We start from the raw sequence: 21,993 nt of genomic DNA, 5'->3' as shown, positions 1-21,993 counted from the left end.
AGTCAATCTCACTTCATCGGATTTGTATTCAAAAACATTCTACCGCAAATAGAGTCTACTTTTTCAACTAAAACACCTCTGCGGAATACAACGAGGCACTGAAGTTCATTCGTCACTGAATCTTCTTCTGTTGCACAGTCGCACCGAACTGCAAGCCACAATTCAACCCCGTTCAAAGCTCCGTAATGTTCTTCCCCGAGTCATGCATAACTCATCGATCACGTGCATTATCCAGTCGCGTATATTATAATACCGTTTTCTCCGCCAAACAGCAGCGAGTGAATCGGTATCATTTAAGAAGGAATAGAACCTGCACGAAAGGGAAATAATGGGTCATTCTTGTAGATAGTAGATCAAAGGTACGTTACGTCCGGCCAATTGCTTTCGATACTTCTCGATAATTAATAGGCAGCCGCCGCTATAAACGCTACATTGAACCGTTCTATCATTTCGGACTTCAGTCCAGTATGATGAGGTTAAAGTATCGCAGAGATATCTCGTTTAGCGTGGCAGTGTTCTTCTTGAAGCTCGTCGGTTTTTGGTATTACGCGTGTCCCGCTGAAAAATGGCTGCGAAACGCAACGACGGTCTATTCGACGATGGCGCTTATTTTCTGTATGTGGGCTCAGATAAGGAATATTTATTTCTCTTGGGGCGACTTTAGCGTAAGTCTATACCGATATCTGTCTGACATGCTGTTTTCATATAACACCTTACCTATAAGAAATACGAAAATATATATATTTTCTTTTAATGATACGTAACATCAGGAATGCGCTTACATCACGTGTATCATTTTGCTAGTTGTGATAGATTTTATCAAACTGTTCGTACTAGTCGTACATAAGAAGGCATTTCTTCGTTTGATCGTGTACACGCAGAAGCATTTCTGGCACTTCGATTACGACGACTATGAGACTCTGATCATAGCTGACACCAAACAAATGTGCGTCTATTTTGTTTGCGTTTTCTCGTTTCTCTGTCAATCCACAGATTTTTTGTACACCGTAAGGCCAATCATATGTAAGTTTGCAACTACTTGTTTTAAAAACAGAACGTGTACAATGCATGTATAGATTAATAGTCTTTGACATTACAGCTCAACATTTCATACTTTAAGAATTGTAATCGGTGTCTTTAAAAGTATTAATAACAAGAAGTAAGTTATTAGTAATTGTTTTTAGCAAATATTGGGAAGAATGAAACAGAGAGAACGCTCATGTTTAATATGTGGCTCGACCTGCCGCTATCTACGTCACCATACTTTGAAATTACATATGTAATACAGGTATCGTCAATTCGAGGCAATAAGTAATTGCTTTTGTCTATTTTCCTTAATTAAACAGTGAAAACTTTGTGGTTGAAAAATCGAATGATAAAAACTCTTCATTTTTGTTACATTTATACAGGCTTTGGCTCTGTATCACTTGAGCGTCTGTTACTTTTGCTTTGACAACATGTTATGCATTATGAGCCTGCACGTAGCTGGCCAATTTCGAATACTCCAATACCGATTCTTCAACACGCCAAGCCAACAGAACGAAGGGAAACTCGACGAAGATCCAGTCATTTACTCTTCAAAGTGTTATGCTATACTTAAAAATTGCATTCGACAGCACCAAGCACTCATTGAATTTTGCGTCACGTTAGATGAAATATTTAAAGTATTTATATTAGGGCAAGTGTTAGTATTCAGCACACTAATTTCCTTTGTTGGATATCAGGTGTTTCTGGTTAGTGTAAACCACAACAATACCACTTTATTACAGATCAATAACGTTACAATTTCGATAACTGCATTTTTATTATTTTTTACACGCACACCATGTAAGACATTATGTTATTATTGTGTGTTCTGACACGCAGGCGGATCTGAATCCAGAATGGCGCAGTTTCTTTATAAGCTTTCTAATGGGTAGCATGAATCAGCTGTGGATTTTCACGTACAGCTGCGATTGTCTGACACGCGAAAGCCTGAACGTCGCCCCAGCCGTGTTCAATGGACCCTGGATACATTTACCAATGGATAAATTTGGAAAAATGATGAGGAAGGATCTGCAGCTTGTCCTAATCAGATCGAGGCGAGCCTGCTGTCTGACCGCCTGCGGGTTCTTTCCTATATCACTTGAGACTTATACCAAGGTACTTCTGCATACATAACTGATTACGTTCTGTTTATTTCTGTAGTATAAACTATTCACTGTTTCTACTTGTATCGCGTGATGTTGAATTATTTCATCATGTAAACGTAGAAACAAAAGGGAATCTTGTATTAAGAAATAGATATACATTGCTATAAACAGTGAAAGAAAGCCATCGATATATAATCTAATTTTTCATTCGTTTACAGATTATGAGTACATCAGTGTCGTATTTCACCATATTAAAGCAAAGAACCGTGGACGCGGCAGTTTCATAATTTCAACAATTTTCATACTGGACATGTTTATAGACGGTTGTGTAACATGTAGTATAGATGCGTAGGTGAAAGATGCGGTATAGGAGGACGACAGTAAGGAGAAATAGCAGAATGACATTAATTTTGAGTATGTATCGAGTATTTCGTCCAATTGAATAATTTCATTTAATTTTTTTAAATTTGCATTATAAATTACAATGTTGATTATGGAATGGTCTGTGTAAGAAATGGAAAATTGCGGATTGTCAGCGCATCGAGTTGAACGCAAATATATTCAAAATAAAATATTTTAGTTCTACAACAGTATTTTACAATATGTTTATCACTTTACTTAACTACTGCTATTTTAAGTGTCTGAAAAAGCTTACCGTTCATGTATCATCAAGCAGAGTTTCTTGGATCTTGAAATATAAATTTACACTTCAATTTCATCATCTTAATGCAATAAAAATATGAATAGAAGGAGCGGTTTGAAAATCATACACACAGTAAAACTTGTTCGCTACCACCGAAACGAAGATTTGATTTCATCGAACATAATGTCCTTTTTACTGCACAAATTTAAAAAAAACTCCACAACGATTTTGTCGAGGGGTCTTCACTTTTTGCTCCACCACGTTCAACTGTCGAGTGGCATCCACCCCAGCAAAGTGTTCCCTAATACCATACCCTCATGCATAACTCATCATGCATAACGAGCCGTATACGGTAACCTCACAACGAATACACGCAACCTAATAGCTTCTTTCGTAGCGAGGAACAGTCCACTAATTTACTAAGTCCAAATGAAAGATGTATGAATGCGTACGATCCACGATTGCCCAGAGTCGCTTCAAGATCAAAGGCACCCTTACGTCGATACGATTGATTCCAGTATGTCTCGATAGTTTATAGGTTCTTGCTTCCATAAATGTTCGCCGAATCGGCGTGTCCAATCTTTGCCAAGGTCCAGTATGATTTTGAGATATCCGAAAGACGTTTCTTTCAGTCTACCTGTTTTCTTTCTGAAATTCGTCGGTTTCTGGACGTCCGTAACACGCGTCGAAAAGTGGCGCAGAAATGCCACGGTCTTCTACACTTTACTTGCGAGCATCTTCGGTGTATGGGTTCAGATAAGAGATATTTACTTCTCTTGGGGAGACGTTAATGTAAGTGTGTCAGGATTTATTTATATTTTACTCTGCTGAATCATTAAGCCAACAATACCTTTTGAAACGAAGCGTTTTCTATAAGTTAACTTTGCTACTTTCATTTTCGCCCTCCGTATTTCATTTAGAATTAGCGATTCCACGTAGAAATTGAAATTTGAACCCAGATTGGTTCTAATGTTTCAGGTTTGCACTAGTCTTGCGTGCAACATTATAGTAACGATGGTTGACTCCATGAAACTAATCATGATACTCATTTACAAGAAGAAATTCCTCAGTTTAATCGTATATATGCAGAAGAATTTTTGGCATTCCAAGTACGATCAGAAGGAGAACTCAATCATTGCGGATGCGAGGCACACGTGCCTCTACTTCGTCTGCATATTTTCTTCCTTTTGCCAGTTCACTGTTGTCTTCTTCATTGTGAGGCCCATGATAGGTAAGTTTACAAATTCCTATCCATAACTACACGTACTTTGCAAAATGATTAGAAATGTGTTATACTGAATATAAGAAAGAATTTACAAATTCTAATGATAAGATAAGTTTGATAAAACGTGAATAGATATTAATTCTGTTTAAGCTAATATTGGAAGAAATGAAACGGACAAGTTATTTATATATAACATGTGGTTGCCGGACCTGCCATTAACTACGTCGCCATATTTTGAAATTACATTCGTAATACATGTATTTACATAAGTTTACAATTCTGCCTTCACATGTTTAAATATTTAAAGAAGCTCCACCATTATGATATATATTGTTTAGGCAAAGTTTAGTAAAAAAGTAATTCTTACATTCACACAGGCTTTGATATTGTGCCAGATTGGAATGTGTTATCTCTGCTTCGACAACATGTTTTGCATAATGTGTTTGCACGTCTCCAGTCAATTTCGTATATTGCAATACAGACTAACCAATGCTCCAAGTCTAAAAGACAAGAAGAATTGTGACAAGGAACTAATAGATTCTTCGGAATATTACGCCATATTCAAAAATTGCATCGAACGGCATCAGACACTCATTGAGTTCTGCGATACGCTCGAAGAGATATTTAATGTAGTTCTACTTGAGCAAGTGTTAATATTTAGCGTATTAATTTGTTTCCTTGGATATCAGCTGCTTTTGGTTAGTATATGCTACAGTGACATGTCCTTGTTGAAAACATAGGAACATTGTTAATTCTCTATTCTAATGCTCATTATCGCATAATACTGTAGTAGAAAAATGAACATTTCTAGGTGCGTTAACATAATCTCCTTTAAATATTTAGAACCTCTGTCTTTAGTAATATTGAGTTCCTTGCGTTATTACTCGAGTCAAGCGTTAAATTTTCTACTTCACAGGTGGAACTGTCTCTCGCGTATCGGATTAATCTCGTGTGCTTTTTACTAACCAACATGAGCCAATTGTGGGTTTTCACGTACAGTTGTGACCGCGTGACACAGGAGAGTCAAAACGTGGCTTGGGCCGTGTACGCGGGACCTTGGACAGATTTAGGGATGGATAAATTTGGGAGAATGACGCGAAATGATTTGTTACTTCTTTCGATCAGGTCGCAACGACCCTGTTGTTTGACCGCCGGCGGTTTTTTTCCTGTTTCGCTACAAACTTACACCAAGGTATTTTCAGATTACTTGTTAATCAGTTTTTATCAATTTCCGCCATGACAATCGTTCGATCTTACATTTTCAAAGAAACCTTTTCTTCTATCTAACTTATTGAATTGCCATAATTTTTTATCATTTATACGTTACAGATTATGAGTACTTCAATGTCATATTTCACTATATTGAAACAGCGAACTGTGGACGCGGTAGATTCGTAATTTGTGCTGATTGTAAGCTGTACGAAGGAAATCGATTAACGGAAAGTAATTAGCTGCGAAATTCGAATAAATCAATTTTGACTATGTTTTGAATTCAAGTACCTTAAAAACTGATTATAGAACGTTTTGTGTAGAAATTGAAAATGGGTGCATTATCGATGTTAGTGGTCCGTATACTAATTAGTTCTATTAGTTAGGTGCAGATATTACTAAAAATAAAGTGTTTCGCAAAATTAAGAATAATATTGGATATTTTCAAATTTTCATCACTTTTTTCCTTACTAAAATATTATGTGTCGATAGATATGTCAAATACACTGACGGCGCTTTTAACAGTGGATCCTAAAAATACTCTGAACGTTTAACGCCGATTGGCAAAAGAGGAAGTACGAGGTTCAATAGTTGATGATATTCTTGTCGTGTTATAGTAAAGATTACTATTATTAAAGATTAGATGACTCAGAAACGTGATTTACTGCTGTTCGTAAACAGAAAATTCAGCTATTGAATCCAATATTCTTATTTTTATATACTGCCATTTCTTTGAAAAAAGCAAAAATCCTAATTTTCTCTGCCATTTTTACAAATCGGGCCTAGGTTTACATTAACTTTTCTGTTACTTTTGTGGTGTAGTGAATCATCCTGTATAATCCAATGTAAAATTTCCAAGTCCTGAAAAAGAACTCAAGAAATTTAAAATGGATTATAAATACCTTAAAACTAGCACGTAGTCCTTGGCTTGATATCATTTTGGAAAACCTAATCTTTCGAAAACGTTACCAAGGAACCAGGCCCACCAAACGAGGAGGTGACTACGCAGGGACCCGTCTCTACAATTCTAATTTGATCTATTTTTTATTACATGCAACCTTAGCACCGAAATGCCATAATCTCGGTCTCTTTTAGTGTCAAATTGAATTCCATAGCACATTTTTTAGAATCCGCAAAAGATTTTAAGAAATTACAGTATGGGACTTTACAAATTGCGAAAACTAACCTATTTGAATTAGAAATGCCATTTTCTTATCTAGTGGAGAAATCGTAAACATGAACAGTAAAATAACAAATAAGAAAATAAAGCTTGGTCTTCGATTTTTAAATGTTCCATTCAAATGTTTTCCGTCCTTTTTCTTCGAATTCTCTTGCCATCTATGAGTTACCGTGGCAACTGTATATTCTTACGCAGCAGTCGATAAGTAATCGATTCAGCTTCAGCATTTTGACTACTAAAAGTGGAAGAAAACAGACGAAAGATTATGACAATTCACAATTTGTACATATTTTCCAAAAATGGAACGTTATTGTATTACGCGGAATGGAATAGGTTGAATAAATCTGGTATCACGAAAGAAGAGGTATGTACAAACAATTGTGTAAAACTATCATTTTCTAGTTACAATACTTTTCTCTAACCTTACCAGATTTGAATATACTATAAATTAGCCCATCTAAAAATAAAGAATAAGTATTTATTTGATGTATCGTTACTAATTTTCATGTTTATAAATAGAAATGTATCAAATTTAGGAAGCAAAGTTAATGTACGGAATGTTGTTCTCCATTAAATCATTTGTAAGTAAAATTTCTCCACTGGATCCAAAAGAAGGGTTTCTATATTATAAAACCAGTAAATATACGTTGCATTATTTCGAAACTCCTTCCGGATTAAAGTTTGTATTAAATACTGATAACGCTACTCAAAATGCGAGAGAACTATTGCAACAATTATACAAAGAGGTAAGCGAGTACAATTTTTTGGTCACTGTACCACAATATGTTCAAGGATGATATTTAATACGAAGTATTATTAAACAAATATAATTCTATGCAATTAATTTGTTGCAGGTTTATTTAGAGTATGTTGTAAAGAATCCTCTATGTCTGTTAAATGAACCTATCCAAAGCGAGCTGTTTAAATTAAAAGTCGATGAATTATTTAAAAAATCTCCCTTATTTTTAAGCAGGTCTATGTAGCTTAATATTATATTTATGACAGTAATATATTGGAGCAAAAGAATAGTTTATCAAGTTATTCAGCTTCCCAAAATTCATCCCATGACAGAATTATTTATCAGTAAAGCATCAGAGGTGCAACTAATAAACGCTAAATGGAAATTATACACCATAAAAATACTCTTATAATTTAAATGAACTTACATAATTATTTCGTTATATTTACGAATTTACATTCATCATAAACGAAACAACGATTTGAACGATACATTCTCGTGTACATTGAACTGTGATCTTCATACAGAATGTACAATTAACTAAACGAATTTAAAGAAGCTAATACTAAATGCCGTGAAAGTATACGTTTATTCCTTGCGGATTACTAGAAATTATTTAGATTAACGCATTAGAATTGCACCATTCTTTATATTAACCAAACGTACCTTTCTTCATTTCGTACATTTAAACCATTACTTGAAATACATAAAAATATTGGTAAAAATTTATACTTTTAAAAATGTTCCTACGTTAAATTTGCCTTTTTTTTTTTTATTTTATATGATGTACTAGTTAATCTAGGCACACTTTCTGCCTTACTTAACTAAAACATCTATTCTTACTTATATATATATTGCATGGCAGCTTATGTCATATTTCACAATTCGGTTTTTTAGATATACGTTTCTATTTTTTTTTTTGTTTTTGTTTTCTTTTACATGTATAAGCTTTTCATATACAATTATTTTCAATGAGACCTATGACATTAGCTCGTCCAAATACATAACAGAGAAGTTATATTTACGAACAAGAAATTACGTATTAAGACAATTTTACAAAATTATGTACACGTATATTGAAATTTGTAATGAACTTGAAACTAATAGTATATGAAACATACAATAGCTAAAACATGCTTAAAATACGTTCCTTAATATGATGTTAGTGACTGGTGATTAACGACTACGTAAATATATCGGCAAGAAAATCAAATTTAAAGTTTTAATAAAGCACCTGAAATTATTAAATATTTTAGTCACACTGGGATTAATAATAAATAAATATAATGCTGAACATGGTAGGCTACCACAAATCTTCTTTTTTATAGTAATGTTAATTTCTTTCCTAAAACACTGTTAACATTTACTGTTAAGACATTTTCATTGCCTTCAGAGACGTACATTATACTACATATATTTTCATACATCAAGGGACAACATTTAGAAAATGTTCATGTACAAAGGCTCTTATGATACTTGTACAGGCTCTGCCTCGATGATTCTATCGAGCCGGATGACACTAACGTAAACGCGGCGTCGCGTCTATAAATGGGAAATAACTTCATCTAGTACCACCTAGAGCTATTTAAAGACATCCAAATAGTATCACTTACGACTGGACAGAAACCAGAATAGCACGTTCGTTTAGTGTCACGTGTCGTGACAAAATCACTGAGGCACTCTGCAAATCTGGAAATATGACTGACGAATTGACGAGTGTTATCATGCATAGAAAATGATAATTGTTATCTTACGTAAAATGCAACTTTATAAAGCGTTTATAATTTCTTTTTTTTTCTTCACATAATTACTTCTTTTCATGTCGGATGAAAATGTCAATCTCTTTTTTACGGAGTATCGTCTATCGCTATATAGAAAAATTCTAACGGATTCAACGTCTTGCATTTGCGAACATCGCGTTTTGTATATAAGAACGTAATTTTTTCACGCAATAACAATGTTTACCTCTTCCGAAAGAACCATTGGCACAAAATGGCAATTGTTCGCCGTAAAACTAATTTTGCGACTTTTTTTTTTTGCAATAAACATGAGAGGCCTGTGACAATATGTATTATATATATTATACTACATATATTTATACACACGCACATCTGAAATGCGAATGCACACGCTACTTACTTCGATGTACTTTGCTTGGCAAAGTTAGTCTTAATTTGTTCCCTCTATTGCACTCGTGATACATTTGTACATGGTGTGCATAAATATAGTAATTTCAGCATTAATGCACGCACGTGGTGTACATTTAAATACATATATACACACATATGTAAGTCAAAGTATAATCGTGTCGCATCGCGAAGAACATAGTTCGGTTGTTGTCGAGGATTTTTATACAAAGTGTCCATAAAATTCTTATCTATTTTATAGAAATTGCTGAAGAAAAAAAAAACTTCAGGGGCATGTTATTAAAGTTACATTTTAATATATAACTGCAACAATTTTTTCCACTAGTTGCTAAAAACAGATACGAGTGCAATTATTAGGGTATCACATCACTCAAGCTGCGACAAATTTGAAATATGCAGAGGTGTCAAGGTGCTCAACATGTAATCTAATTAATTGAATTTTTATGTTCTTTTATAGCAACTGGTAAAAAAAATTGTTGCAGTAGTACATTACTTTGACATTCTTCCGAAGCTCTGTTAAAAAACAGTATCTACAAAACAGACAAGGACATTATAGATACTTTGTATATACAAAATGGGATAGTACGAATTGCGTAAAAGCTGTTTCATTCACATCATTCTCATAATTAGTAGAACGAAATGGCACTCTGCAAAGCAGTAAAATATTAGGATAGAAATTAAAGAAATGAAACTGTAAAACTGGAAAACAAAGACATAAACTCATTGGAATATCAAAAGAAGCGAAATCGATGAAAACCGCTGAAACAAAAGCTACAAAGACGACCGCGGCCGTAAGTATTAATAAGGCTATAAAAATAAAAACTAAATCATGATTGATTACTAAAAATGCTGTGATCCGCGAAAGTAAACTAGAAAATTCTAAGCACGGCGAAGAAGAATGAAAAGATAGAAAAGAAAGCTAAAAGGAAGAGAATACCCATCACAGTTATATCTAGAGGATCAAAAATCAAAGTGGATGTAGAACTTATGGATAAATAACGGGCTAAAATCTTAAAAAGAGCTATCGGATGAAAGAAAGTTTAAAAACATCAGTTATAAAGAAGAAGGAAAAATAAGGAGACAGGTAAACCGAAAGACAAGTAGAAACAATAACCGTCGTGAATATCGACACAAAACGTGAAACTGCCAATAACAGAGCCACTAATAATGAGATTGAAAATACACTTATGGTAGATACGCATTTCTACATGTCTCGTATTTAAAAGACGCATGTACAATATTATATAAATACTCAGTCTTTATTTTTTTAAGAGCGTGTATCTTCCTCCGCGTTATTTGTACCGCATGCCTCGTCAGAAGGTGTGTTAAATAGACGAGCACCGTTATTCTGCACTCCTACAGGTTCTTCTATCACCGACAATCGCTTTTCGCGATCCGTAGATACTGTGGAACTATAGAAGAAGACATTTCTTAAAGTGGCAACATTAACGCGTTCCCGTGACACGTTATCATCCGTCGACGAGTCAACCTTTGATTCACTGTTACAACTCCTGGAAAAATAAATCAATAATATGTAATAATAATGTAATCTCGTGATCTTCTCTAACTCGCTGTCCTATAAGAGATAAATAATAGCGTAAATTATATTTTAACATGGACATAATAAAAACTTTAAAAACATTATACAGTTTCTTTAAAAATTCTTGGATTATCAACTTGGGAAATTGTATATACTTAAAGAAATTCTATTAAAATTTCGAATTTCTTACCCTCTCTTCGTAAACATAATCTATTTAAGAATTGCAAGCAAAATTACGTATAATTTAAATTAAACAGTACACAAACTCAATATTCAATACCAATATAAAAAAGAAGTAACTAAAGAAATATTAAGGCAGCGAGTTAAGATCCAAGATATCTAAATTTTATCATACTTTGTAGCCTTCTGAGCATTCGTGTCCTGTTCGGCCTCTTTGTTGCGTTTACGTCGCGCAGAGGTTCGATTATTCACTCCACTGGTATTGACAACCCCTTCCTGATCTGCTTCGATGAAACTGACATGATCGTCAAACCTGACACGTTCAGAACCTTCGTCCTCTCCGCAGACAGTCCAATTACCTGAATCACTGCACTGACGATCCAACGTCGGCTTACGTCGTGTACGTTTCGCTAAACCAGGCGCTACTTCTTCAAGTGAGCTCAAAGATGTAGCTTGTCCAGCCGAGTCCATGTGGCCTCCTGCAACAGAGCCCGTTCCTTGGTCTCCTTCTGTACTTCTGCCACCGCTAATAGAACTGCCATCCATCTGAACAATCAATATCATTAAAGTTAACTATTGAGAATATTTCTTACGACAATATACAGGATGCTCACTCTAACGGTAAGCACAGTTTTTCAACTGTGTTTGCAATAATGTAATGAAAAAAAAGTTAGTAATCAACATTTATTTTTGTTCAGTAGAAAATACACAGGCGTAACAAACATTTCAAAAAGACATTTTTTACGTAATACACGTACGTGCAACCATTTAAACAAATTCGAAATAGTTCAGGAAATATTTTCGCAATGTTTGTTGCCGTTATACGTTATCTACTGAACGCTAATGACTGAGAAGTCGGTAATCTATTTAGAATACTTTAAAATTAAGAACAGAGCCAGCCAGTGCTCTCGTAGAAGCTGCGCCATCATCCAAAGCAATAGACGCGTTCACAGACTTCTCTGATAAACTGGTCGCAGCAGACGCTGTTTCGCTGCACAAGCTAAATCGTTGGGTAGACGTCACGTCTGCTTGAACTTCCAATCTGCATTTAAGTACAACAATCGAGGTGTAATATCCGGTTAATTATGAGAGTTACAGGGACAGAATAATCGCATTTTACCTCTGACCTCCTGGAAGGACACTGGAAGCTATACTTCCCGCGAGACTGGTACCAGCAAGAGCTACATTGCTGGCGCTCTCACGGTCGTTTTCACGACCCAATTTTTCCAATTGACTTCCGCTACCTAACGAAAGTGAAGCTTCTCCTATCGAAGGATTACCGCCACGGTGACTCGCAACATCTAACGATGCTGCATCTGCAAGAGAAACCGCGTTTTTAATTGCATCTAATTTTACACATAGTTCAATCGGCAGAAGCTTTGCGAACAAAATATCGAACTCTAAACTGTATAAACGATCTGATAAAATAAAGTTCTTAGAATACAGAAATAAAAAGTACAGATTACACTACAAGTTAATACGACTTTTTAAAATCTATCTCTAAATGTGTATTTTCAAGGCGTTACGAAAGTAAAATGCTTAATTTTGATCAAAACTCATAAATATTTAAGGACACTCGCACCAGACGTTTATGGAAATTTATGCACCGTTCAGATACCAGTAACGCTTAAAGTGTTAAAAATGTTTTAAGGTTTCGCGTGTCGTAAATACGTCGCGTGCTTAGAAAAATAAAATATAGCAGCTTCTCTTATCTAATTGTACAATATTTGTACCTTTTTACTGCTGCACGCTGAGAACTTTATTGTCAGACAATATATGAATTTACCTCCGCCGTTGCGAACACCCAGGGAGCCCATAAGTTCGTTTTCGTCGTCGAAATCGAATCGCACTCCCGTACCGTTTGTGGAGACACCGCAACCTCCGCTTCGACAAAGGGAGACAGGAACCACGCCATAAACGTAAAATAGTAAAATTGGTACACCAATACCCACGGCTAATCCTGCTAATATGGGCGACACCAATACCTGCAGCAACGATAAACAAATTTACGCACATAAGAATTAGCTTTTCATCAGAAAAATAGACAGTGGTAACAAGAGGATAAAAGGTTCGTTTCACTGAAATGAGTCACGATTGTTATTCAGGATTGAATAACGAAAATTTAAACGTAGAAAGCCCGCGGTACGTTACAAACTTTCGATCATAGTTGATCCATTGTTGCGTTATTTCATGCCGCCGGAAGTTTCTCAATGCTCTGCTGTATAATACAGAATCGCGTATGTGCCTCTACGACCCACTCTTTCTCCGCAAACAAAACAGAGCAATTAATATTTCGGATGTACTTCGCAGATCAGCCGCGATCCAATTTTTCCTGGCGAAAATACGAAGGAACGCGAATCTGAACGAGCGTTCCAATTAAAATTGCAAATGTATTTACATAATCCGTGCTTCTAAATCTCATTATACAAATGCGATAAAGCACCCTGATCAAAGATTCGGTTTTTCTAGCTGACGAGTGTAACAGTACGAAGTTTTTTGTTTTCTGCGCAACGTAGATTTTCAAGGCTGTCGTCAATAAATCGTTAATCATTGTTTCTCTGCATATTGAAGGCTATGCTCGGTTAGAATTTACTTTATCAGTAATAAACACGTCTTACGTTATAAAACAGTACGCAAACGTCTTAAAAATTCCTGTTCCAGATGTTCCAAGTTGCACAAGATTGACATTCTGACGACACGTGACATTTACATTCTCGAGACTTAATGATGTGTGTTTTATTGACACATCAGCGTCTTCAAAACGTCTAGATTACGTCCACTCGCGACATAAGTCGCGCAAGAAAAAATTGGCAACTTAACGAAATCCACTGAAATCTACTTGAGTTAAATCATCCATTAAATTCAGATTAGTCAAATGAACGACGGAGACCCACATTGATTAAACAAGAAGTTACTTCGATTCGAATATGCTGATCTAACTTCAATTAGAATTGGAACAACTCGATTCAATCCAATGCTCGCAATTTTCGTTACTTTCAAGAAGCATCGGAGCTAAACCAGACAAAAATCGTTGCTTCGTTAAAGCAACGTGTTTTGTAATCTACCGTAGGAAGAATACCAAATGAGGACAAATAGGTCGAATTGGTTACTCGAACGTAAAACCTCGTTTCCCCATAAAAATCCATAAAACCGTGTCGTCCCGAAAAGCAGCGGTTTCTCGAACGGCCTTCGCCGTTCCATGAAAAGCATCGAAGGTCGTGGGTATCGGACAAAATTGAAGGGGTCGAAGCGTGTCGTCGACTGTGGAATAAATGTACCTCCGTAAGCGGTAGCGCGGTTAACGTGACCGGTAATGAGAAGAGGGAGAGAGATCCTGGGAGATCGCCGGACGTTGCGATCTGTTTTCTACATTTCCGTAGCGGCGTGCAAAAGAAGGGAAAAGAGGAGGGAAAAAAAGAAGAGTAGAATCGTTGTGGGTGGCAGGGCAGAACGGAAGAGGAACCGTGTAGAAAGTAGCGTGGACGGCGATGCAGAAGGCGCGGGCGGCGCGGAAGGATATTGATCGGCGGTGGTGGAGGTGTGCGCGCATGGGAGAATCCTCTCTGTCCCACCCTACGGGCTGCGTCCACCTAGGTGGTTGACGATGGAACGTGGATCGTGTCAGTCGGTACTTTAAGAATTCACGGTACACAGCAGTAGAGGCAGGTACAGGCAGAGAGAGAGAGAGAAAGAGAGAGAGAGAGAGAGAGAGAGAGAGAGAGAGAGAGAGAGAAGAGGCGCGGTGCGGGATCGGAGAAGTCGGTCGGTGCTCTGCGACCAGGGGTGTGTCGTGGCTTGGACACCGACGAGCACCGATGCGAGAACGTCGAACTACGCCGGCCCGAACACGATCGAGGGACCGGTCGGCGTAACAGGAAGTAGAAGGGAACGCGGAGCGCACGCGACGAATCCATTCATCGGCGTGCGATTTCACGGAAGCCTCGAAACGGCCGCTGGGTACGCGCTCATACGCGAACAATCGGATAGGCGGGCCTCCGCCTGTGTCCGCGAGGCGAGCGGTATACATGTGGCTTTATTGGCATTGATTGGGGGGAGTAGAGGACGCGAAACGTCACGTAGCTCGATACCCGGTAACCGTCTGTCTGTCGTCTGTTTTCTTTTCTCTGTTTGTTTCGACGAGCGTCCGTGAATAGAGAAGACAACGTCACGCCGGCTAATTGTCGGTTAGAGTGTTAATTGAATAAATATAGGAGGGAGGAAAGAGGAGAGGGAGAGAGAGAGAGACGGTTGGTAACCATGGCGAATTGGGACTGGGAGGACACCGACTGGGATTGGGAAGACACGGAAGAATCCTCCTGCGGTGAGGAGCAGAAGCAGATTATCTCGGAGCCGGAGATTGACAAGGAGTGGCTGGGTGGCATTCTGAGGGAGTTTCACAAAGGACCGGTTAGTTCGGTAGAAACTATACGATTTACAGTTTAACACAGTTTGGCTTGTAAGGAATTTTGCACGCGTCTGCGTTTTTAGGCAGCCTATAAGTTGCTTTTGTTTAGCAAATATGAAAATACGCGGCACAGATTCGATGATGTAACGTTAACGAGCGTTCGTGGTTCCGCTCCCACATTAACACGTCATGTACACAGGTGACGATAACCGAATGTAACGTAAGCCCGGGCTGTATGAGTAACGAAAGCGCGCTCAGCGCAATTATTCGCGTGAAAGTCAAGTACGTGTTGAACGAAACGAACACCACGCAAGACCTCTCGCTAATCGTGAAAGAGCTACCGAAAGATGCGTTCAGTCGTTTCTTCGTTATCGAAGGTCAGTTCGATCTTCGAGAGATCAAGTTTTACACGCAGGTAAGCGATTCATTCAATAAGACGCAATTATTAGCCTGTCAGATGTTACAAGTGTTCCGGTTGATCGAGTAACAACGCCAATTTTGTTTACGCGTAGGTGATGCCCGACTTGAAAGACTTCCAAAAGAAACAACTAGCATGCCAAGAGAATAACTCGGGTGAGGAGATCGTTCTATCGGTACCAGTGTGCTACCATGCGCATTACACGCCAGCCGATGAGTCAGACGATAACCCCACGACACCAGACTCGATTCTGGTGCTGCACGATCTTCGCGATTCCGATTTCCGAAACATCAAATTCCGCGAAGGGTTGACATACGATCAGACCAAAGTGGCGTTGAGCGCCATAGCGCGCATACACGCGCATTCTCTGGCGATGAAAGTGATCGAGGGCGAGCCTCTGTCCGATCGTTACCCGTTTCTCTTCCAGACGGCAAAGGCAACGGACTCGTATCAACAACTGGTCGAGCGTGGCCTGCCGCAGCTCGCCAAATTTCTAAAGAGCACCCCGGGATTGGAAACAATACTCGAAGCCCTACTCGTGCTACGACCTAGAACTAAACACATTATATCAGCGCTTCTCGCGCCTGAGGGGCCGCTAGCGTTGATCACGCACACAGATTTCTGGTGCAACAATCTGCTATTCAAAGAAGGAACCTCTGGCCTCGAATGCTGTATCCTCGACTGGCAAATGGTCACCTACAGTAGACCGACTAACGACATCGCGCTGTTGTTGGTAAGCTCTTTGCCCACTGAACTGCGCCGGAAGCATACGGAAACCTTCCTCGACATCTACTGGGACGCACTGACCAGCACGTGTTCTCGTCTCGGTGTCGATATACCCAAAGACTTGGGCTACACCAGAGAAGACTTGAATAAAGACTACAGGCGATCGCAGCTTCTCGCGCTTCTGCTCTGCATCGGGTCCGTAGACGTTGCCTTAGGCGATCCCGATACCGAGCAACGGCTGATCGACGTTCTAAAAGATCTCCATACCGAGGGTGTACTTACGGATGAGACTGCGATCGCCAGCAGCGAAAACGACCCTTAGTCAGCGTTATTACCGCCCATGATAGTGCTGCAGCGAGTTAATACTTCTATGCGAGATGTAAATCAAGGAAGCGAGAGTTCTGGGAACGATCGTTAGACGATTCGATCCGCCAGACATTGACGTTACACGATTACGATCAATGTGATTCATCTCGAGCGAAAAAAAAGGCTTGTGTCGATAATGATTGCAATTGCGGGTAGTTAAAGAAATCGAGGTCACGTTAAAAATTAATTAACAAAGGTGAGAATAGAATCGATGTTAGAGACTTTGCGTTTGAAACTATTACGATACCGGATTGTTCGTACAACGCGTACGCCTAATGTTTAGTAAGAGTATTAAGCGAACGAGATATCAGTAAGTTCGTTCTACGAAATTTTAAAATTAAAAGCGACTTGTAAAATGTAAAAGAAATCGCTGACAACGTGTGCCACGAGAAATAATATAGACAAGGAGCGAAACCTTTCTCCTCAAACCAGTTAAAATACAACAAACGTTTCATTGAAACCTGTTCGTTTTTGACTAAATTTCTTCCCGCAATTATTGTAACGGCTATAAGACCGACATTCTGTTATCGCTACGCAATAATTATATTATTCCATTTCTTTGTACAAACTATACAAATAAAATATACTTCGATGTTGTCATGAACTCGTAGAGTGATACTCAAGCATAAAAATAATTCCTGAGTAAATATATCTACCGGTAAATATTTTTATTAATATCAGTGAATTTTTTGCTGCTTCAAATCTTAATTTAGAATTTCAAATCATCAAAATTGTCATGCAAAATATTCATTATTTTGTTTAAGATATATGACATACGTGACAAAAGATATTAATTTAAATATGTCTCGACTATGTGTAAATATAAAGGAATAATGTTTCAAACTTACGGATGCAGTTACTCCCCCAACGATAAAGGCGTTCCTCTTGTGCTTGTTATCTTTTTCATATCTTGTGTATAGTTCTTTCCCCACCCAGACTGGTATACCTACAACAGAAGTATGCCAGCACGGATATAAACCATATGGAAGAACTTTTTTAAACAAACGACCTCGGGTTCAATATTAACATACTAACCGATAATCATGGCAGGTACAGCTATACCAGCGGCAAGACCGATTCCAACTGGAGCCCCCACCAAAGTGCCAAGTTGCCAGAGTATCTTCTTTTTTCTAGACCACGGCTTTTTACCCCAGAAGGTACAACCAGATGGACTGTAATTACATATAAATTTCATAAAATTAAACATTTACAAAAATGAATCTCATAAAAAAAATTGTTATACCTTAAGTAATGAAGATCACTGATTTCTTTCATACATAACCAACAAAACTCGGCACCACAAACGGCACAAATCATATGATTGCAACTTCCGTCATCCATTTTAACAATAAGGACCTGACACCTTGGACATGGTTTCACGTCATCTTCTGCAAGAATAATTTTGCATCAGCATATACACGTGCATCATATAAATTTCAAAACATTTAAACACAAATAATATTTACTATGTTGTGAATCACTCTGATTGAAACTGAGAGAGGAGCTGCGTTCGTAGTATTGAGTACGTTGTGCTCTAGCTGCGTCACAAGTCTGATTAGGATGCCAACGTGCTTTACAGTGATAACAGAAATAGGAATCACAGCCCGGTCGCTCGCAACGTAGTTTTGGGCATGAAGCACAACCACTGGCAATAACAGCAAAGCTACAATCTGGGGCAGGACACCATCTTGCATCGGGTTCTACAGCGAGAACTCTTCGCACCATAAAGTCTTCATATTTTTCCAATTGTGTTTGATCGTTTAAAATCATTCTAATATCTATAGAAAAACAGATTTAGTAAGAATACATGTATGATAATAGATCATGCATTCTCCTATAGAATAGCACATCTACCATTTGGATGGAGTGGTTCTGAACATTCGGGACATGCTATATTAACTCTGGATTCAGATATTTCAACTTTAAGGTATTGTTGAAAACAATCATAGCAACTACGATGATGGCAAGATTGAACAATAGGAAAGAATTCCACTGGTAATTCAGCCAAACACAATGGACACTCCATTAAACCATTTTCGCTACTCTGAAATAACATTAATTATTATAACAGAGCAATATATATTGACATTGCTTTAACTTATTAATTGCTTAATATAATTCATATTTCAATGTGACCCGATATTTCCTAAAATGTTTCATCACGCACAGGCATATTCTATAAATACCTTTCCGGCAGAAGAAAGCACAGAGCCTTTGCTGGAAGCATGTTGTAGATCTATGTTCTGAAATTGAAAATGGCTCGAACCATTACTTACTCTGGCTTCTCCTTTTTCAACATCCGTAATCCTGCTCCCAACCGGATCTTTCACTGCAAACACAATAAATATATTTAAAAATCAAGGGATAATCTTCCATTTACCTTGGAGTGGCAAAATTTATTCTAGGATAATTATTATTCATTACATTTTGCATTCCTGTTACTTGAACTGGGTGTCCTCACAATTCGCCGTCCAATAAATGGACTTGAATATAATAATCGGCGTAAAGAAAATCGTGCCAACATTCGTCGTGGTCGGGGTGCTGTACCGCTACAGCCTCCTGAGGTACTATCATTTTCTTTGAACATCCTGATTGTTATTACCAATCACTACAGTCTCATTCTTTGATTCACGGAATGGAAACTCGATCTGTATTAAATGAAAAATGTTAAACGTACAATATTTGATAATCTCATTATCAGGCATCATTTACAGAACATGTGACGTATGAGGTACACATGCAATGTCCAATGCTAAAATAAATCTCTATCGTAACAATCGTATTAAATACACGGTTTATAGGCGATTATATTTTGCGTCATAAATACACGTGTAGTGTTATATGGAATTTATATCGATCACGTTTAAGCGTAAAAAATAAGCTTTTCGAAACTTCGAACTTCACGATTCAGCCGTAAGAATGATTTTAAATAAAATTTGAAAAATTGTAAATTTTTTATTATTACACTCGAGAACAAAATTATTGAAGTTTTTTACGTATGTTGTCCCTAATCATTTCTAATCGACGCGTAAATTTTTTCATAATGTTTTTCATAAATCCCCCATCTACTTACTTCCTTTTCATATATTTTTACTTTTCTGCTTTCACTTAAAAAGGAATTATGTAGTCTGCCTAAGCGATTGTCATCAATTACGATTTCTCCGCGTTCGTGAGGAGCATAAATAATCAGTATTTCGAAATCTTTAATGTGTACCACAGGACGTTTCAATGTATGAGGTTAATATTTGTTGATTTGTGCACTCCAATGCGTAAACGAATGCCACATTATTAAGTACCTGCTTGTAGTTATTTGTCTTACCGAATGTCCAAATTAAAATGCACAAGTTACATCCGATTCATAATCGTGTTTAGACCGTACGAAGCTGATGTGTATTTCATAACAGAGGACAAGAAACAATCGATATTAAACAGCGATTACAAATTCAAACATTATTTTTACGAGGTTTAATGCAAGTCTTTGCAATGCTATATTTTATACATGTTAATTCGTAAAAGGTGCAAATAGACAACCTCAATTTAACTAGCGTGCCACAAGTTCCCAAGGAGGGAAGTACAGAGGTGTTTATATTTTTCTAGACCGTAAGCGTTCTTATGGTTATTGCAAATGTAAATAGAAGATGCAAAATAATCGCCATTTGTAATGATCTTAAACGTACGTACATATACATTGCATAAAGCACACATATAATCTATACACGTTTCGCTAAATCGATCCTTTTTCACGCGAAATCACTAAAAAATTATTTCCACCAGTATGGAACGCCTGGGTGTCTCGAATAAGACGAGATGGAAACATAAAAAATACGTGCGAATTGGATATTGAGAAACCTTACATATAGATGACTAGCATTAATGCAGGTGAGAAGTTCACGAGCAAACACCAACTAAATTTGATGAAATCAACGTGTAAACGTACCTGGTTTTTGTTAACCGATACTTCAATACTGTAACACCTTCAGTAACTAATAATAGATTCACTATTACGGTCACACGTTATTGATAAGTTTTACTTATTTTGTTGGTTAAGGATGTTCACTTGACACAACAGCTGACGGCTTCCGACTACAGGCTTGTCATTGACGTAGTTTAGATGAGAAACACGGTGAGCGAATAAAGGGACACGCGCGCAGCGCCTCTATAAACAAACATGTGACATAACTGCGCGTAAATTCAAAATTTTTAGTTGAACTCGAATGAGGTCCGTACCTTCGTTTCAAATTACTGTTATAAATTTTTTGATAGTTCCATGGAAAAAGATAACTGAAAATAAAAGAGAAAAGTAATTAAAACACACACTATTTGTAATATTAATGACAATATAATTGACTTTATAAAATTGCGCTTCGTGCTATGTTCAGTAATTAATTGTATTTGTGCACCACGAAGTAAATGTTCGTAATAACAAACTTTTTTTTTTAATCTTCAAATTATTACCTTACTTATTTGTAATTTGCACTTTCTGCATTGAAAAATTGCAATATGTATTGTGACCATGAGAGAATTTTCACAACCTATTGCAATCTAAATAATACATGAAAAACATAATTGTTTTTTCTTATGTACAGAAATATTTCTCTTAGAAGTAAAAACAATAGTTATGAATATGTATGCAAATCCTTACATCGTATAGTAATAATAATAAAAATAGACTTATATTTTTAAATGATATTATATAAAAGGAGAGAGATTCCTCAATACACACGCATTCTACGAGATTAATATTCGAATAGTTTTGTCAGAGGAAAATGTATAAATTCAAGTAAATCAATTATAATGCAGTTTCGTTTGCTTGTGTTCAAAACTTGCAGTTAATTAGTAGTATTTCAAACATTAAACATTCTTTAAATTAAACGAACCCTATTAATTTATCACTTTAAAATTAAATTAACATAGACTATTTTATTTACTTATTTTTAATATCGCTTAATATCGTGATGTAATTATAAATTATTAATTAGACATTACGTTGAAATTTTTGGACAATAAATATTTAAAAATCCTCATAACGAAAATTAAGCGTAATAGTAATCATTCCTTAATAGTAGATCCGTTGCGGATGTTA

At 37.0% G+C, this 21,993-nt stretch overlaps 4 protein-coding genes across 4 annotated transcripts; 3 read left to right on the top strand and 1 right to left on the bottom strand.

The window, feature by feature from the left end:
- Positions 1–470: 470 nt before the first annotated feature.
- On the top strand, positions 471–5,398 carry LOC143428179 (uncharacterized). The gene is made up of 17 exons (XM_076902899.1): positions 471–665; positions 771–1,023; positions 1,185–1,288; positions 1,410–1,733; positions 1,867–2,142; positions 2,351–2,410; positions 2,453–2,460; positions 2,503–2,557; positions 2,645–2,769; positions 2,880–3,071; positions 3,161–3,263; positions 3,307–3,567; positions 3,754–4,006; positions 4,151–4,257; positions 4,378–4,698; positions 4,917–5,192; positions 5,330–5,398. Exons 1-17 carry the CDS (start codon positions 471–473, stop codon positions 5,396–5,398), a joined length of 2,982 nt encoding a protein of 993 aa, XP_076759014.1.
- Positions 5,399–6,593: 1,195 nt separating this feature from the next.
- On the top strand, positions 6,594–7,415 carry Bet5 (blocked early in transport 5). The gene is made up of 3 exons (XM_076902862.1): positions 6,594–6,753; positions 6,926–7,135; positions 7,244–7,415. The coding sequence occupies exons 1-3, from the start codon at positions 6,655–6,657 to the stop codon at positions 7,370–7,372; spliced, it is 438 nt and encodes a 145-aa protein (XP_076758977.1). The 5' UTR covers positions 6,594–6,654; the 3' UTR covers positions 7,373–7,415.
- A 2,382-nt stretch (positions 7,416–9,797) lies between these two features.
- LOC143428098 (E3 ubiquitin-protein ligase RNF19A) lies at positions 9,798–20,998 on the bottom strand. The gene is made up of 13 exons (XM_076902760.1): positions 20,848–20,998; positions 19,335–19,558; positions 19,097–19,239; positions 18,765–18,954; positions 18,377–18,688; positions 18,154–18,298; positions 17,946–18,082; positions 17,759–17,856; positions 12,782–12,980; positions 12,116–12,311; positions 11,872–12,037; positions 11,171–11,541; positions 9,798–10,786 (listed from the first exon to the last, which is right to left on the bottom strand). The coding sequence occupies exons 2-13, from the start codon at positions 19,495–19,497 to the stop codon at positions 10,543–10,545; spliced, it is 2,364 nt and encodes a 787-aa protein (XP_076758875.1). The 5' UTR covers positions 19,498–19,558; positions 20,848–20,998; the 3' UTR covers positions 9,798–10,542.
- LOC143428125 (putative oxidoreductase dhs-27) lies at positions 14,711–17,514 on the top strand. The gene is made up of 3 exons (XM_076902835.1): positions 14,711–15,402; positions 15,600–15,815; positions 15,913–17,514. The coding sequence occupies exons 1-3, from the start codon at positions 15,253–15,255 to the stop codon at positions 16,864–16,866; spliced, it is 1,320 nt and encodes a 439-aa protein (XP_076758950.1). The 5' UTR covers positions 14,711–15,252; the 3' UTR covers positions 16,867–17,514.
- Positions 20,999–21,993: the final 995 nt, after the last annotated feature.

The sequence above is a fragment of the Xylocopa sonorina genome, chromosome 10, assembly GCF_050948175.1.
Source record: "Xylocopa sonorina isolate GNS202 chromosome 10, iyXylSono1_principal, whole genome shotgun sequence".
Lineage (NCBI taxonomy): Eukaryota > Metazoa > Arthropoda > Insecta > Hymenoptera > Apidae > Xylocopa > Xylocopa sonorina.
The sequence above is the reverse complement of the archived record's forward strand: the minus strand, read 5'-3'. Positions and strand labels throughout refer to the sequence as shown.